The 18,809-nt window shown below is 50.4% G+C and overlaps 1 protein-coding gene across 1 annotated transcript in view; it reads left to right on the top strand.

The window, feature by feature from the left end:
• RASA3 (RAS p21 protein activator 3) overlaps positions 1–18,357 on the top strand; it is a 122,360-nt gene extending 104,003 nt beyond the window's left edge. The window contains exons 15-24 of the mRNA XM_019742076.2: positions 1,199–1,305; positions 2,142–2,219; positions 4,723–4,800; positions 6,109–6,182; positions 7,029–7,135; positions 7,758–7,840; positions 11,112–11,320; positions 12,505–12,608; positions 15,175–15,358; positions 16,793–18,357. Of these exons, the coding sequence (XP_019597635.1) occupies positions 1,199–1,305; positions 2,142–2,219; positions 4,723–4,800; positions 6,109–6,182; positions 7,029–7,135; positions 7,758–7,840; positions 11,112–11,320; positions 12,505–12,608; positions 15,175–15,358; positions 16,793–16,868 (1,100 nt within the window). The 3' untranslated portion in view covers positions 16,869–18,357. The remainder of the gene's footprint in view (positions 1–1,198; positions 1,306–2,141; positions 2,220–4,722; positions 4,801–6,108; positions 6,183–7,028; positions 7,136–7,757; positions 7,841–11,111; positions 11,321–12,504; positions 12,609–15,174; positions 15,359–16,792) is intronic.
• The last annotated feature ends 452 nt before the right edge of the window (positions 18,358–18,809 follow it).

The raw sequence follows: 18,809 nt of genomic DNA, 5'->3' as shown, positions 1-18,809 counted from the left end.
TTTGGGCCTCTGCAGTTTGAGAAGCCACCCTTCCTTCCTGGTTCTCCTGCTGGTTTCTTAACTGAGGTCAATCGCGGCATTGCTCAGCGCCTTGTGTCATCAAACTTTGCCTCGCTGCGTTTTCAAAAAAGACAGGATGAGCCCTTTGGGGAATTGGGATTGGAGGAGTCCCAGAAATGAGCCCCCTCTTTTTTAATTTTGCTGATTCCTCAGGGAGGCACCAGGAGTCACTCGGGAAGACCTCTCAGGCAAAGTATAGGTGTCCTGCCTTGGCGGGAATGGTCAGATTAACTGAGGACCTGGCTGCAGGGTGTGCACCAGCTTAGACCAGATCTCAGAGAGCTAAGAAAGGGGCCACGGGGTGCCTGGCCCCTGTCTGGTCAAATAGGCACCGTTGCCAACCTTCTCCATCCGTCCCTGGGAACCTGTGAATGAACCCAATTGTGACCTGCTGCCTTGGGGTACCACTGAAACCTTGGCCTCCAAGCCCCCAGAGCAGTCCCTGGGGCCCCGACAGAAGGCCCCGGAGGTGAGCTCTGGCCCCTTCCCGCTATCCACCGGGGTGTCTCAGCCTCCTCCAGCCATGGAGCCTGGGCCGTGTGCTTCCAGCTCTCTTGTTTTCAGAGAGCTTGGGCTCTTCCAGGACCCAAGAGCATCTAGTGTCTGGAAGGGGCAGTCACCAAGTACACCAAGCCTCTGACTCTCTTAGGAATAAGATAGAATTAAATAAATAATAAACAAACCATATCCTCCCACCCTAGCTGAGTATAAACCATCCATTAATGAGCCATCTCCCTGTAATGCCACTAGGGCCTGGTGAGTGGGCACTGTCTGTTACAGCCCAGCTGAGACGGTGCTAAGCTTTTAGTAACCTTGAGGGGGAGAAAGAGAGAGGGAGAGAGGCAGAGACGGGGAGAGAGAAAGAGAGAGGGAGAGGGGTGGGGGAGAGAGGCAGAGAGGGGGGAAGAGAAACAGAGATGGAGAGAGGTAGAGACAGAGAGAGGAAGAGAGACAGAGAAGGGGGGAGAGAGAGAGAGAGACATGGTAGGGTCTAGGAGACAGTTGCAGGCGAGTATCTCTGCCTCCACGAGACCCTCGGGAGGAGCAGAGGCTCTGGGTTGCAGCCCTCTCCCCAGGTCCGCTGCTGTTATCTCCAGAAAACCCCACTGAGTTGGCTCTCTCTGTGTCTTGGCCACAGATGACCTTGACGTGAGGTACACGGCTGTGAGCAGCTTCATTTTCCTTAGATTCTTCGCTCCTGCCATTCTGTCCCCCAACCTCTTCCAGCTCACACCTCACCACACGGTAAGTGAGCATCAGCCCTTATAAACTGGTGAGCTAGCCCTCCTGCACCAGCAGTCCTCCTGTATCAGCCGGTGACCCTGGGCTTGGGCCAGGGTCTCTTGTGAGGTGTGTGGAGGTGGGAAAGGCAATGCCACGTGCCCATAACTTTGTCTACAAGAAGGTTTAGTGACTTTTCTAAGTTGTATCCGTGAAAACATGGAAGGTGTGACCAGGGTTTTAACAGTTGGCTGCTATTATGTTCTCCCTCCCCCCTGGGAAAAATGGAGTATTTATGATCTGGTGCATATTCAGTCGTTTAAGCCATCAAAAAATGTTTATTGAGCATCCACTATGTGCCAAGCTCTGAGCTTTCATGGATCTGATGTGAGATCCCAGGGTGAGGGGATTTGAGGGTGATGGACCTGTCCCTGTTTTTTTGTTGGTGTGAAAGTAAACTTCCAAACCATGTGAAGGTAAGAGAGGTGGCGTGGGAGACGCAGAACTGGGGTTGGTAACCAGGCAAGGATGCTGCTTTTGTGTGTTGGCCCAGAATGCTGATTTCCAGCAGGTCTTCTCACACTTGCTATTCAGGGAACCATTGGCAGCTTGTGGAAAGGCTGGGGTCTGGGCTCTGGAGTGGCCTGAGATCCTGCGGCAGACCACACGGAGTACAAGGGTCTGGGTGAAATTTTCCAGATCTAGTGTTTGCATGTGTATTGTTTACTCACGGGCAGCATGCTCGTGCCAGCTTTTAGGTGCTGTCTTTCATTTTGTTGGCTGTGTAATTCTGGGGTCAATCACATTTTTGTAAAACTGAAACGAAACTTGCATTTCTCTTTCCCGTTCCTGTTTTATAGGACCCACAGACGTCTAGGACGCTGACACTTATCTCAAAGACGATTCAAACTCTTGGCAGCTTATCCAAGTCAAAGTCTGTAAGTCATTTATTGTAATTGTCTCCTCTTTTTAACACAAAAGAAAAAGGGTGTGTTTAATGCAGTTATAAGAGTAAGGGACAATATTCCCAGACAAGAAAAAGCTAAAGGAGTTTATCACAACCAAACCAGTATTACAAGAAATGTTAAAGAGACTTCTTTAAGAAAAACAGGAAGAAAAAAAAAAAAGATTAAAAAATATGAATAATAAAATGGCAATAACTGTATACCTATCAATAATTACTTTCATGTAAATGGATTAAATGATCTAATCAAAAGACACAGAGTGGTTAAATAGAGACAAAAACAAGACCCATACATATGCTGCCTAGAAGAAATTCACTTCAGGTTGAAAGACAGACACAGACTGAAAGTAAAGGGATCGAAAAATATATTTCGTGCAAATGGAAATGAAAAAAAGGCTGAGGTAGCGATACTTTTATCAGACAAAATAGACTTTAAAACAAAGGCTATAACAAGAGACAAAGAAGGACATTTCATATACGATAGCCAAGATATGGAAGCAACCTAAGTGTCCATCGACAGACAATTGCATACAGAAAGTGTGATACACAGATATAGTAGAATATTCCCGAGCCGTAAAAAGGAATGAAGTTTTACCATCTGCAACAGCATGGATAGACCTAGAGGATATTATGCTGAGTGAAGTCAGACAGAGAAAGACAAATACCATATGATTTACTTATATGTGAAATCTAAAAAACAAAACAAATAATCAAAATAGAAACAAACTCATAAATACTGAGAAGAAACTGATGGTTGCCAGGTGGGAGGGGGTTTGGTGGATGGATTGAAAAGGTGAAGAAATTAAGAAATACAAATTGAAAGTTACGAAATAGTCACAGGGATATAAAGTACAGCATAGGGAATATAGTCAATAATATTGTAATAACTATGTATGGTGCCAGGTGGGTGCTAGACTTACTGGGGGGATCCCTTCGTAAGTGAAACAAATGGCTAACCACTGTCATGTACGCCTGAAACATAATATTGAATGTCATTGAAAAACATTTTAAAAGATGAGACAAAAAAACAGTAAAACCAGCCGGACAGCCCCACCCACCAGCTTGGGAGATAGAATATTCCAGCACCTTTCAAGTGCCCCTTACCCTGCTTAGCTGTGAAACTGCTTTTTGAGAGGAAATTAGAATGGCACGTGGATGTCGCCGTCACCTGTAGGACAGGTAACATATCCACTCCCGTGTGCAGAGTCAGGGACTGAGCTGCCATCGCTGGCGCAGCCCCGCTGCCGCGAGCCTGCAGTGGCCTCAACCTTGAGCACCTGAGGATGTCCATGTCTTAGGAAGGTTGAGCCGCTGGCAGGTAGGGCTCATCCACACGCAGCCAGCAGCACGCCCCTTTCCTTTTTGGGGCTCCCTGTTCATTTTACCCCTTTTGGTGACAAATCTGTGTGTCCCCTTCATTGTCGCTCACCTCATACTGCATGTTGGTGCTGAGGCCCCCTGAGGGTCTGCCTCAGGCGCAGCGGCCCCAAGCACGTGCCTCTTGATGAGCAGTTTTGGGGATGTTGGGGGCCCGCAGGTACAGATAGTGATGCACAGACCGAGGCGGCCTGCTCCTTAGGGATGGAGCCCACGCTTGGCTCCGACACTGCACGGGCTCATCCAGGCAGAGGGTTGCCCTTCTGCCTGGAGAGGGTTGAGCAGCACCCTACTAGAGCCCCCACGCCAGCCCTCCTCGCTGTGCTCTTGGTGGAGCCCTGGGTGAACCAGGGTGTCGTCCCTGCAGGGAAGCAGCCCCGTTTCAGTGCAAACACTGGGCTTTCTCTGAATCAGAGTAGAGTGAAAGGTGTGTGGTGGCTAACAGGCAGGCTAACGTGCACGGACCGCTTTTCTCCATCAGTCAACCCGTTTTTATTGCTGGAAGCTCAGATGTACAGGCACCTGCTGGGTCTGAAGCCTGCACAAAACCCACCTCATTTTCACATCCAGAAATAGTGAAGTGACCTAAATATGAAAACAGTGCTGAATGGGATGAGGCATTAGGGATGGTTGTTTTGAAGGCCCCTCCCTGAGTTCTTGTGCTTTGCCCGGAGTCCCATCCCTGCCTCCGGCTCAGAGACAAGGCTCCATCCCAGCAACGACATCTGGGTGCAGTGTAAGCTTGTGGGCCTGGAGCACAGATGTTATTGAGCACACGGGGAAGTGAGTCACTTGTAACAAAGAGCTCACCGAGGACCCCACCCCCATATAGTTAGCTTTTCAAAACACAGCTTAAGTGGAATTCATCTTCTCTGATCTTCGTAGCATGCTTCTGTGATTTAAGGTCTGTTGTACCTGGTAACCTTCGGGGGCAGCACTCATACCCTGTACAGTTACCCAGCGGCACCGAGCATCTTCCCTTTGTTTAGTTATCATAACTGAGACTTGTCCATTGTGGTAACTAAATCCATGCCTCTAGATTTTTCACATTTGGGCCATGAGCTCTGTCGGCCTTCATTAAGTGACCTGTTTCATTTTAGGCCAGTTTTAAGGAATCCTACATGGCTGCATTTTATGAATTCTTCAATGAGCAGAAATATGCTGATGCAGTAAAAAATGTAAGTATTAACATCAATTAACATAGACTTGCTGTGCCCTGTATTATATGTTGTTTCTAAGAAACAGAGTTGCTTTTAAAAAAAAAAAAAATCACAAAACATAAAATCGACCATTAGCCATTTTACACAGTTCAGAACACTTGGTCCGTTTGCAGTGTTGTGCGACCCCCAGTGAGTGCCAGGACTCTGTTCCCCCCGGAGCTGCTGCAACCTTCTCCCGCACCACTTCTGTTCGGAATCTGACATTTGGGGGCTCTCATGCTTTACTTTTTAGGTCTACATTCTTTCTAAATGACTGCATATTCTACCTTCATAGAATTTTGCCCCTGTTCCACAAATTCTTATGTCCTGTCCCACCCCGGCCATCAGCTCTTGGTGCCAGCCCCCGCCACCGCCCGCACCCCCATGTGGAATGCCTCACAGTCACAGAGCCCTGGTACCCCAGACCTGGAGACACAGTGCTTGGGGATAAATTTCTGGATCCTAAAGCTTTGCTTTATTCTTCTGTTTAGAATCAACCACACATACCATGTTTCCCCGAAAAGAAGACTTAGCCGGACCATCAGCGCTAATGCGTCTTTTAGAGCAAAAATTAATATAAGACCCTGTCTTATTTTACTATAAGTCTCAGTCTTATATAATACAATGTAATATAAGACTGGGTCTTATATTAATTTTTGCTCTAAAGACACATTAGAGCTGATGGTCCGGCTAGGTCTTCTTTTCGGGGAAATACAATGTTTATTGCTCAGAAATCATAAAAACCCTTGTCTAGAAGAGAAGGAAAGGAGAGGAGCTGGAGGTGGCCATCAGTTGATAGAAGGAATTTAGACAGGCCCTGGGACAGTTGAATTGAGCAGGGAACCCCCCCACCGGGCCAAACCCCAGGGCAAGGGCTCCGGGGAGATGAGGATGGCAGGGAGGAAAGCCTGTGCTGCTTCAAATTCCATGAGAGATGCATTCTCTGGGTCACCTGTTAAAATACAGGTTGACCTCCAGGTGTTACCTGAAGGCTGGCAGCCTTTCAGGCCGAGTAACAGCTGAGAGTGCAGTGAGACCTTCCCTCAAGGGGCCAGCAGGAGGTTGGGTGGGGGCTAGAAGCTTCTCAGCCACAGTGGAGACCAACACAAGATCCCCACGATTTTCAAAAAAGAACCCACTGCCCTGGCACCTGTTTCCCAGATTCTTCTCCCTCCTTTGTGTCAGAAAGGGGCACAAAGTATCCTGTAGCATCATTTCTGTGTAAGAACGAATGTATTCAAGTGTGCCATTTCCCCTTTTAATAGTCTGGTCTCTTTCCCACTTCAGTTCTTAGATTTGATCTCGTCCTCTGGGAGAAGAGACCCCAAGAGCGTGGAGCAGCCCATCCTGCTTAAGGAAGGGTAAGGCCGGCGAGTGCCACTGGGCAGGCAGGAGAGAAATGCAGCGGGCGGGGGGGCCAGTGGTCTCCCAGGTCGGAGGCACCCAGACCCTTTGTGGGCCATCGGGACCTAGGAGAAGCATGGCCTTCGTCCATCACTTTTAAACTGCCCAAGACTAAACCAGGGCCTGTTAAACATGGCTTGTTTACTTTCATTTCTCTGTGCTTATTATCTGCTGAATTCGCAGAACAGAAATGCATCAGTGGGAGGAAAGAGGAATGAGAGACAGCGACCCCTTAATAGGCATTTCTGCACAGGGGGCTCATTCAGGCCTATGTTCAAGGCCTCACCTTTCCCTCCATCAGCCCCACTCCTGAAGCATCTTTGGTCAGGAGATACTACAACTCAGTACCTTCCAGAGAATAAGTGTTTATTTCACATTGCTGGTCTCTGCTTTCCAAAACACACCTGCATGGCTCTGTGATTCTGCTGCCAGCATTTTCTCTTAAAGAGCATCTCTTGCCCATATTTTCAGTGTAGGAGATAGGAAAGGGTTGGCTGCTTTGTTGGCGGTCAGATAAGTCCACTAGGAATATATCACCACCTTGTAATTTAAAGTTAATACCAGCACAGGGGCTAACCTTTTCTAACGTAGACACATTGGCCTTTTGATTTGTTAACCTTATCACTTGGAAATAAAATTATAAGATATTGAAAATCCACAGTCCGCATTGGGTATCACAAATACAAAAACGGCAAGTTTTTTGTTTTGCAGATGTGACTTTGGGCAGCAGACAGGGAGGGGGTTGTGGGACATGCCTCCGAGCCGTAGGACATTCACCCATCAGCGTGTCCTGTTCACAACAGGTTCATGATTAAGAGGGCGCAAGGACGAAAACGCTTTGGAATGAAGAATTTTAAGAAAAGATGGTTCCGCCTGACAAACCATGAATTTACCTACCAGAAAAGCAAAGGTAACAAGACAAATTTGCTTTTTCCTTATTTTTACATAGCTGTATTCCGAGGGACCAGAGCCTTGTTTAAGCCCCGTTGGGGTTACCGTCTGCTTTTCTAGAGTGAAACTGAGAGTAGAGAAGGTGTGTCCCTCGGAGTGAGCAGTTTCTTTAACGAGAGCAGAAGAGACGTCTACAAGGGGGGCCTGGGTGGCAGGTGGAGAGGACCAGGCAGGTCCCATACCTTCGGGGGTAGGAATCGGGGTCTCACCGGACAGTGGTAGCCTTGTCCCATTTTGGCTGTGGTCTCCTGGATCTGAAATGACTCCCATCTAGATCATGGAATGGTAAGAAAGTAATTTTTCCCCATAAAAAAATGGTTCTTGGAGACCGTGTGGGATGAGAGGCTTTACATCGTGATAGATACAGACAATGGGTGTTGTTGGGAGCGAGTGCGTGAGGTGTTCTGTGGACACAAAGGGTCCTTCCTCAGGCCTTTTCTAACCACTGCCCCTCGGCCCCCTCATGCCTGTGGTCTGTCAGTTTCTTAACCGTCTCACCTGAGGAGGGGAAACCTGAACACCTCCTCCTAACCGGCGTTTACCTCTGGGCCGATCGGCTCATTAACCGCTCTCTGCCACAGGAGACCAGCCTCTCTACAGCATTCCCATCGAGAACATTCTGGCAGTGGAGAAACTGGAAGAGGAATCCTTCAAGATGAAGAATGTGAGTGTCCCATCTGCAGGCACTCTTTCGGGGCTGTCTCCCTCCTCTTCCACTAACTTCCCACCTCCCCTGCTTCTCCTCTTGGGGCCCCACATGACCTGGGTGTTCACATGGCTCTGTGTGATTTTACATCTGAACCTTGGAGCAAAGCAGCCTGGCTCGCTGTCCCTGCCTGGTGCAGCCAGGTCGGGCAGAACCTGCTGGAAGGTGGCTTTTCTGGCAGCTCCAGGGATCCAGGAATCCTCTGTTAAAGGACACCAGGGACAGGCTCTGGGATTGTGTGGAATTTCTTTGAAACTGTTACTTTGATCTAGTTTTAAACTTAACAGAAAAGTTACACGACTAGACCAAGGACCTCCCGTGTCCCCTAACCCAGAATCACTGGTTTTGTCCCATTTACTGAGCACATGCCTTCATGCTCCCTCCTCATCTTGCTCCAGGTGTAATATACATTTTTTTTTTTCTGAACCACATAAATGCTTCCGTGTACTGCCTATAAACAAGGACATTTTTCTATATAACCACATGTAGTTACCAAAATCAGGACACCCAACGCTTATGTAGTAGTCTTACTAACCCACAGTCCGTATTTAAATTTTGCCAGTTGCTCCAATAATGTTCTCTGTAGCCGTTGTTTTCTCCCAGGCCAGCATGCAAACCAGGGTCGCATGGTCCATTTAGTTCTCTGTCATCTCCTTAATCTGAAACATTCCTCAGCCTTTCCCCTGTGTTGTGGCCTTGGCATTTTTGAAGCACACAGGCCAGTTTTTGTGCACATACATCAATTTGGGTATGTCAGATGGTCGGCCGGGTAGGTTTGAGTGATGAATTTTTGTCAGGAACCTGAGGTGCCTCGTCCCCGGGTGCATGGTGTCAGGAGGTGTGGCTTGTAGTTAATCAGTGACTTGTGGACCATGTCAGTATCCTTTTCCTCCTCAGATTCTTCCCCATCTACAATGGCTTTCTGACTCCATTACTCCCTCGCCACTTTTTCTTGGCTTTCTACTGTGCGTACTTTCTCTTCTCCCCTGTGACAATTTGTTCATTTATTTGTTAGGACTGTAAGGACGCCCAGGGCCCCATTTTATTTGGAGGCTGGAGTCCTGTTGCCCTGGGAGGATGGCCCGTAGCATTCTCCATAGCACACTGCCTCCCTGCATGGAGCGGCATTTCCTCACTCACTCGGCAGGCTCTGCGACGTGCCAAGTTCCTGGTTTATCCAACAGGACCCCGAGTCAGGCTCTGCCTCCTGGGAACTGGCCGAGGCTCCCACCCATCCTCTTCCCTCTCCTGAGTCTGTCTGCCTCTCACTCACTGACACAGCTCAATGGTCTGGTATTCAGTAGGTGCCTAAGGCCGCACTAGGTCTGTGGGGGACACTGTGGGTCTGTTCTGGCTGGGACGGGACTGAATAGTCTCGAGGACCTCGCATCTCCGTCGGGTCGGAAAATGGCCCCGTGGCCCAAAGTGGGCAACATGCACTGCACCAACCAACCAGGTGGCTCTATCCTGCCCCCTGGTCAGCAGACAGCAGTTCCTGCTCACCCTGTCCTGTCTTCTTAACTCAGTTCCTAGCCATCCCCCAGGACTATCTGAGGCCATTTCTTTGGCAAGCACGTGGCCCTGTGGCAGATGTGGATTTTTCTTTCCCTGGACCTGAGTGCTGTTAATTAACACCATTGCACCTGCTCCAGGAGCTGGAAGGCCTGCCTGCCTCCTTTGCAGGCAGCATCCTGTCGTGTGTCTGCACCTCACCCTCTCCAGGATGGGGGGCTGGGACCACTGTGCCCTTAGTCGGCGGCATTCCCAGACGTCCACGGAAGGATGCAAGTGTGGCAAACGTCCTGGAAGCAGCTGTGAGCTGTTTCGTTCCATCAGGCCCTTAATTTAGGTTTAGAATAATCCCCTAATTTTAGCATCGTTATTCATCGGTCTGTTTTTTCCTGCTGCCTTCCTCAGAGCCAGCTTCCCATGGCACTCCTAGGCTAACGTCCTGTTGCATTCGGGAGACATTTTTGAAAGTTGGGTGTGTGCCAAGCCCTGTTGGAGAGGCTAGCCTGTGAAGACAATCAGGACAAAATACCTCCTTCTGAAGACTCTCCCTCCATTGGGGACTAAGGCCATACACGGATTTGTGCCGTGTGAGGCCTGTGCAATAGTGCAAGACGGGACAAGGGACTTTAGACTCTGGAAATGAGCCCTGGCTATTCACTCAGGAACTTGGACTCCCAACTCCTTTTCCCAGAACCCATCAAATCCTGTTCCTTTCTCCTCTCCGTGCATAGTACCCCACCCCTTGGAAAAGGCAACCATCATCTTTCTGTTTTTAACATTTTTATTAGTTTCAGGTGTACAAAGCAACATAAGTTAGACCCCCCTAAAAGTGCTAACCCTCTCCCCCAGCCGTCGTCTTTCTGTGACATCCTCATGCCCTCAGACAAGTCCAGCCTGAGAGTCTCCCAGGGCTCTGTCTGCGCACCTCCCCTGCTCACCCCTTCTGTGTGCAGCTGGCCTGCTCCTGCTGGGAGCACCGACCTTCCCTGCTGACCTGTGCACCTGCTGTCCCTGCTGCCTGGGACACTTTTCATCCTTGCTTTTCCCCTACTCAGCTTAATTAACTCTTAGTCACCCTCAGATCTCAGCTGGAGGATTGTTTATTTAGAGGGTTCTATACTGATCCCACATTAGGCTTCACCCTCAATCAGTCCCCCGCACTGTGTGTTCACTTTATCTTTCTTGCTGGCTGGAAGCTCATGACGGCAGAAACTATTTTGGGTCCACACTGTGTGTGTTCCCAGGTCTTAGGACAGTACCTGGTACTTAGAAATGTTTGTTGAGTGAATAATAAATAGGAAAGGCAGTGCAGGCTTGAAGCCTCATGAAAGAAGTAAACGTGCCTGGAATGAGGAGGAAGAGTCACCAAGGTGTTCATGGGAAAGGAAGGGGCCTTTCACATGGAGTGTCACAACAGCACATGCAAAGGCCCTGAGGCAGGTCTGGAAATGAGGACAAGAAAGTGAGCAGGATGAGCTGTGAATTTATGTAACAGCTACAGTCAACTTCAGTAGGTCCCATGGGGAAGATAATCCATGCAACTCCTTTGCTTTCCACATGGAGATTCCTGATGCCCCTGGGCTGTCTAAGCTCTGGATAGCTCCAGACCCTCCCACTGCAGCCCCTGGGCTTATAGGCATAAAGGTAGTGAGCCTTGTTGCTGCCGGCAGCAGCTTTTGCTAGGCGGCCCTCCTGAGCTCGTGCTGTGTCTCCTCAGATGTTCCAGGTCATCCAGCCTGAGCGCGCGCTGTACATCCAGGCCAACAACTGCGTGGAGGCCAAGGCCTGGATCGACATCCTCACCAAAGTGAGCCAGTGCAACCAGAAGCGCCTCACCGTCTACCATCCCTCCGCCTACCTCAACGGCCACTGGCTGTGCTGCAGGGCTTCCTCGGACACGGCCCCCGGCTGCTCCCCCTGCACTGGGTAGGTCTGTGCTTTGCCAGCCTCTTGGACCCTCCCAGTGTAGCCAAACAGTTACCCGGCTTGTGCAGTCGACAAGGAAATTTGGTCAAGGGGTCAAGCTGGGGCTAAAATGTAGCCCCTGCCCACTCGGTAAACTGCACATATGCAGGCTGTTTCCAAGGCTGTTCTCAGTCATCAAGGAGCCGCCATCAGAGAGCGGCCCTGGGCACCTCCTCACGAAGGCTCTGTGTAGACTGGCAAGAGCTCTGAGTCTTCTGGGGTCCTTCTGCCCCTGCTGGGAGTTGGAGCCATCCTTAGGGAGGGACAGGGTGGGGAGTGAAGGAGGGGGTTCCACGCAGAGGGAAGACCTCCCCCTAGGGGCAGGTTTTCCTGTCTTGTTTCTTCTAAGAAGAGTCTGAAAGTATTCCACCCTCCTGATCACACCCCCTTTAATTTCTCCAACTGATACACCCTTCCCTCCTTTGGAAACTGAGGCAGCCCTTCTCTTCCAGCCCCACCTGGGCCTCTTGAGAATCATTAGAGGCTCATCTCTGCCAGTCCTAGAAGGTCTGGGTGCCTCAAACCTGGCTGGGTGCTTAGCCGGTCCATGTGCCCCAGAGACTTTGAGAACAGTGACAACTGCTATTTGTTGTGGTTGTGGATGTGACGAGTCCCCCAAAGCTCTCAGGTGGGAACAGGAGACACGGCTTCACAGATGCAGGAGCTGACTCAGCATAAGTCCCTGTTGGGTCCCGCCCAGGAGTCTGTGACTGAGTCCCAGCCTGTCTCCCCAGAGGCTGAGCACCGTGTCAGGTGTAAGGGCCACTGCTGCGTACTTGGGCAGGAGAAGGGACCCGTCTGTCCCCACTGGGGCAGCCAACTGACCCTTCAGGGAGAACGGCCCAAGTTCATCTGTCAGAGCTGTTTTTATTGTGGGTTATTTCTTTTCATGGCAAAATAAATCTGCCTTGTTTGCGTGCTGCGTTGGCAGATCTGTGTGTAATGCGAGACCTGCAGTTCTCCAAGACTGGATGGCTACTTTTGAACGCTAATGAACCATTTCGTAGACCACACCAAATGTCCCAGCCCCAGTTGGGGATAAGTTCAATGTCAGATCACTCTATTGTCTTTAGTGATCTTTAAAAAAAATCAACATCATGGTTAATCGCATTGTGCTTTCCGCTCCTCTCACCGTGTCTGAGCAGTGGCCTCCCAGCAAACATCCAGCTGGACATCGACGGGGACCGAGAGACGGAGCGCATCTACTCCCTGTTCAACTTGTACATGAGCAAACTTGAGAAGATGCAAGGTAAGAACAGGATGAGGTCCAGCCTCTGTCACACAAGATCACAGGCAGCTTTGAGGATGCCTGGCAGGGGTCCCGATGACACATGGAGCTTTCTGCAGAGATGACCCAGTACAGGCATACCTCATTTTATTGTGCTTCGCCTTGTTGCGATTCCAAGATATGTTTTTATCAATGTTGAGGTGAGACCCTCCACCAGCAAAAAGACTATGCCTTGCTGAAGGCTCAGCTGTTGGGTAGCATTTTTTAGCAATAAAATAATTTTAATTAAGGCACGTACATTGTTATTTTAGACGTAATGCTATTGCATACTTAATAGCTGAGAGTGCAATGAAACATAACTTTTGTATGTACTGGGAAACAAAAAAATTTGTGTGACTCGCTTTATTGCATTATGTGTTGTATGGCGGTGGTCTGGAACGGAGCCCCAGTATCTGCAAGATATGCCTGCAAACCCCTCTAGCCTCTGTTGTCTGTGCGGTGTTATCGTGTATAGCACTGATTGGGAAAAGCTTTCTGCAGGTTAGGAATCTCTTTGGGGGAACATCCAGTACTTGGGACCGTGGATGGTCAGCGGAAACTACCCGTTGTCTAGTCTGCAGTGCTGCTCCTTGCTCATGGGCGGTTGCATAGAAGTGTATCAGTTGCCTTACTGAAATCAGCACATACACACTCTGGCGTTTCCCGAAGCCTTGGTTTTTTAAACCTTACTAAAGAGGAAATGCAGTATGCTTATTGTGATCCGTTCTAGTTGATGCCAGTTTTATTTTCTCTTCTTCCCTGAGCTTAGCTCATAATCTATTTAACAAGCCAGTCAACAATTTTGCATCTGATAATGTGGCTTATGGACTCCTCCTTTTTCACGTTCTCAACACTAAAAACTATTCACTCACCATTGGTCCTCAGACCTCCCCCAGGGTCTGGGCCTCCCCCATCGCTCACCGGCCCAAACACACTCTTTGGTGCCCTGGGATGGGATTCTTCAGGGATTCGCAGGCCTCAATTCAGAAGCGGCTTTAGCATCCGCTGTGAGACAAATTGGGCAAGTCACACCCCAGGCAAGCCCTTATTTCTTCTTCTGTGAAATGGGGCAGCAGTGGCACCAACCCCACTGGGTCCGTTCAAAGACTGAGTGAAGATAAACCCCATGAAGCAGTGAGCACAGTGCCTGGAGCTGAGAAGGGCTGGGTCTTAGCTGCCTGTATCTTCATCCTTCTCACTAGCACCACCATTCGTCCCTTCTCTCAGAGCCTTCAATGATCCCTGCTCTACATCTAAGCTGTAGAAAACTGCAGAGCCCCTTGTCAGCCTGCTCCCTGCTAACACTGCACATGTCCCGGCAATGAGGATTCCTGTGGCCTTTCACATGTTTCACAACCATTTGCTTAGTCAGGTCTTAGCCCTCTTGACCTGTCCATGGTGACTGTGGCATTCCTTTGCATCAGTCCTCTCCCTCTATTTTTATGACAATAGCACCCACGACTCACACTTCTGTTGGGCCCCAGGCCAGCACCCCTATTCCCCAGAAGGGTTCCTTGAGGCTTTGGAGTTGAAGTAACTTGCCCAAAGGCAAGCAGTTACAACAAGCAGTGGCTTTGGGGAGGAAATGTAGGCAACCTGTCTCCAGAGACCATAACCCTGTGCTTCGCTTGAAAGAGAAGGAAGGCTGAGCTCACAGTCGGTGCTCTGGGGGCCCCTGGCCCGATCTCCCCTCTCCTCCTCCTCTTCTTTGTTCTGTTATCCCTCGTGCTTTCATCACCTTATCGTTCTCGTAACACGTTCCCTTTTTCTTTGAAATTTTCCTTTGCACAGACTTGGGATTTTTCAATAAGAATTGAGAGATTTCTCCTGAGTAGGAAGGGGAAACCTCTCAATTCTTATTAGGAAGTAAAGACAGTAAAGTGGACATGGGCGCTTTCTGTGCTAATGAACTAGGGCAAGGAGCCCCCTTGATGCTGGCTCACCTGGGCCAGGTGCCCTGCAAAGTACTGTTTTCCCACCTAGTCTGTCTGTGGCCCTGGAGTGTAGGGCCCAGCTCAGGTGTTTGGGTGTTCCCTATGGATGACGAAAGGCTTCTGCATGGTCTTTACCAGGAGTGAGATGAGAAAGTTACCTGCTGAGCAGGTGGGGGTGACAGAGGTTTTAGGAAACGGCTAGCACAGACGGGCCGAGAAGTGACATCCTCCAGCTCATCTCCCCAGACTGACCCAGTGTGTGACCCAACGGGGTTTTGAGCCAGCCTGGCCCAGTGTCCAGGAATAGACGTCTGTTGTTTGTGGCTTGGTGAGCCAGTGGGGTGTGGACGGATGCCCGTCCCCTGGGACAAGGGCTGGGACCCTGCCGCTCGGCGCTAGACGCTGAGAAACCTAGTTTCCTGAGCCCTGGCTTTCTAGCCCCACAGGATTCTGCTCAGTGTTGGCTGGACTGATGGGAATGGGTGCTATTTCCGGGTGCATTTGCATGTGAGTGGTCAGCCTTTTCCTGAGGAGTCTGCTTCAGATGAGGGCCAGGGGCAGCGTGTGTGGGCGCTCCCACTCACACTGCCTCCGGCCCTGTCCCCGCGCTGCAGAGGCTTGTGGGAGCAGATCTGTGTACGACGGCCCAGAGCAGGAGGAGTACTCCACGTTCGTCATTGATGACCCCCAGGAGACCTACAAGACCCTGAAGCAGGTCATCGCGGGAGTTGCGGCGTTGGAGCAGGAACACGCCCAGTATAAAAGGGACAAGTTCAAGAAGACCAAATACGGGAGCCAGTGAGTATGGCGCCCGGTCACCTGGGCGGGTCTCACAAGGGTGTGGGTAGCTGGGGAAGGGGCCGCAGGGAGCCCCAGGGGTATGCAGTGCCAGGCCTGCCCGAGAGCCACCTGTTTGCAGCATTGGGACTGAGCAGGCTTCCTGGCTCCTTCAAAGCAGGCCTCACTTGACTCTCCCGGGCAGTGTCCTGGGGGCAGCACCTCTCTGCCATCCTCCTTTCCTGCCTCCTCCTTCCTCCCACCGCCTGACTGTCCTGGACCTCTGCCCTCCTGCCTCCGCAACACATTCACTTCCAAAATTAGGCTTTCCTGGGCCAGCAACCCTGCCCCCAGGAAGTTCCGCACCTTTTCCCTCTCTCGAGCTCGCTCCAGACTGGCCCCCATCTGCATCTTGTGAGGGAGGGGTGCGGGTTAAGAGATTGCAGACTCAGTCGGGCCACCTGTGTCCCTTTCACCCCCTGCTCGCCCTGCACCCAGAGACACGTCAGCCAATCTGTGTCCCTCCTGCTGCTCTAAGAACGGAGGGTAATGAGAACCTCATGAGCTGTTGGAACTTTGGGTTAAATTACATTAAGGTCTAGAACAGTCCTTAGAGGCTGCCCTCGTTGGCGTCGCTGCCAGACTTCCCCATCTGGTAGGTGTGCCCATGGACCACTATGGCAGAGCCCCCCACTCCTACAGTCTTGGACGGGGCAGCCCCACGTGGTGGCACGTCCTCCTCCTCCCTGCCCCTTCCTTCCTTCCTTCCTTCCTTTCCTCCTTCCTTCCTTCCTTCCTTCCGGTTTGGGAAGGGAAGTAAGAGGGCTCTGGGAGTTGCCTGCTTTGATCAGGTTGCTCACGGATGCTGAGCACCCAGCAAGTGCCTACCAGGTGCTGCTGACCTGTCTTTGCTCCTAGGTGATCTGTCCTGACTCCACAAACATGCACAGCACATTCCACACCCTCGTCAACACCCCTCTATTGAGAGTCCCCGTTAACGTTCTAAAAATGTTGCCTTTTAAAAACATAGTAAAGCCATGGATTGAAAACAGCCAGTGAAGCTGGGTCTTGTTTCCTGTGGTAGCAGCTGTGCAAGTGCTCAGGGAGCTAACAGGACTGAGCGCCTGAGGCACCAGGCATGGCCCTGGGGACCAGGCATTCAGCAGACGGCACCGTGCCCCCCTGGAGCTCACGGTTTCCACACGTGTGCACTGCATGTGCTCTACGCGCATGCTCCCTTGTGCACACATGACCTATATACACTGTGATGAAGGGGTGTTTCCAGAAGCGTCTTCAGGCTAATTCTTCCTTTGCTTGTCTGAATTTCTCATATTTCTTACAAAGAATACAACTCACATAGATAGATAGGAAAAAGACTCTTAAAAAGTGCATATGAACCCCAGCAATGGAGGGAGGCTGTGCCTCATTTTCTCCTCTCTCATTTCCCCTTTGTAGGGAACACCCCATTGGAGATAAAAGTTTCCAAAGCTACATCAGGCAGCAATCGGAGGTCTCCACCCATTCCATTTAAAGCCTGCAGGACGTCCCATCCCAGGATGGCGCTATGAACTACACAAGGAAAGCCACCGTGTTTGGAACGGAAGAGGGGGAGAAAGACCAGAGTGCAGAGCAAGTGAGCAAAGGGATCCACACTTCATCTGCTTGTGTAGATAACAAAGGTCAAGCTAATGGAACTTCTGAGACTCTCGAGGAGCCGTTTTCATGGTTTTCATGCACTTTATTCGCGCTGGTGGGCAGGTGCCCTGAGCTGGCCATTCTGGACCCGTTCCGGCGAGGCCTCGCCCTCTGCAGAGCGTGTGCTTCTGTGTCGTGTGCACTACTGCCTCTGCCGGTCTCCTCGGTGCCCGCACCAGGAGCCTTCTGGCACTCTAATGTTCTGCTTCAGCATAGCCGGGACATACAAGCATTACTCTTTTCCTATGAACCTGCTGTCCCGGTGGCCACGGGCCAATGGCCTCCTGGTTTCAGCTTTTGATATTGGTGTTGTTCCTGGCTGGAGGGTCAGGGTTGTGGCTGGGATGTGCAGAACTGCGCGGAGATCCCAATTTGAGAACGCTCTTGATAGTTTAGGGGTACGGGGTGCTGCAGAGCGTTCCTGGCAGCGGTGGTATCCAGACTTCTCTCCTGGAGGTGAGAGGCCCAGTCCTGCCTGCTGCTGAGACGCACCCACAGCCTGCAGATGCCCCTTACGCTGGCAACAGGCTGACCTGGGCGTCTGCGCAGCCCCCACTTCAAACACAAGTTGTGTTGTTTTGCTGTCAGTGGGGTTTACAAGTAGAATCCACATTTGCCGCCCCCTGTGGAGTTTTGGGGAAGATTTTAAAAATAGAAATGTGCATCATTTTCAAGCTGTTTTTTTTTTTTTTTTAATGTTTTTAATCATGTCTTTGATACAAAGTAACTTAGACCATCCAAACTTGGGCTTGTTAAAGGGGAAAGTGCTACAGTAGGGCAGAAAAGGGAATGGGGTACATCTAAGGGAAGCCAGTTACAGGTCTTCCAAAGAAAACTGAACAAGGGAAGAAATCCTGAGCTTACAATGGGAGGCGCCTGGCCGTGCAGACACCCTTAGACTTCTGGAATAGTATTACGTGCGCTGTGTTTCTGTGAAGCCCCTAGAAGCTGTCAGGGCAGTGGCGAGGCTGCTTTCTGTGGGGTGGGGGCTGTTTGTTGCGTTTTCCCACAGTCCTCATGGCTGCAGGCGCTGGCATTGGAAAGCACTGTCCAAACACGCAGGACCTTGTCCCCTTGTGCCCATCTCTGTTATTGTTTGCAAGTACTGTCCTTCAGACTCAATCTAGATGGCAGATAGGAACCTGACTTACTGCAATAATGTTGGAGTAAACTGGTACAAAAATCAACTTGGGGATACACAACTGTTAGGCTGTATCAAACTGAAATTTTTAACATGGGTTTGTAACTTAATGTTTCTGTTTATAAGATACTAATGATTTGTGATGTATTTTACTGCACAATTAAAACAGATGTTTTATTCTTTCTGTGGACTTGCTTCTTTCCTAGGAGTGCCCACTGATAATTGCACACGTGGGAGATGGGGCATGTGTGGTGGAGCCAGGAAGGTAGGGAGCTAGATGACATTCCCGTGATGACAGATGAGGTCCCTCTGACATGTGAGGTCCCTCTAATGACAGGTGAGGACCTCCTAATGACAGGTGAGGTCCCTCTGATGACTGGTGAGGTTTCTTTTACAGGTGAGGTCCAATGGTGGGGCTTTGGGTTGACCTGGAAACAGTGATAGTCTCGGATGGAAAGCTGTGGGGTCGGGCACTGAGGGGCCATCGGAAGGTACGGCTGGGAACCTCCAGTGTGGAAGGAGATGAGGGTCCAGCTCAAGGAGGGTGGGAAAGACAGGCTCCATCGTGTGCCACTGTCTGAGAGCACAACAGTGGGCCATGAGCTTGAGGACCAGACAGGCCAGCTTCCCAAGAGT

The sequence above is a fragment of the Rhinolophus sinicus genome, linkage group LG04 (genome assembly GCF_036562045.2).
Source record: "Rhinolophus sinicus isolate RSC01 linkage group LG04, ASM3656204v1, whole genome shotgun sequence".
In the NCBI taxonomy this organism is placed as follows: Eukaryota; Metazoa; Chordata; class Mammalia; order Chiroptera; family Rhinolophidae; genus Rhinolophus; species Rhinolophus sinicus.
The sequence above is the reverse complement of the archived record's forward strand: the minus strand, read 5'-3'. Positions and strand labels throughout refer to the sequence as shown.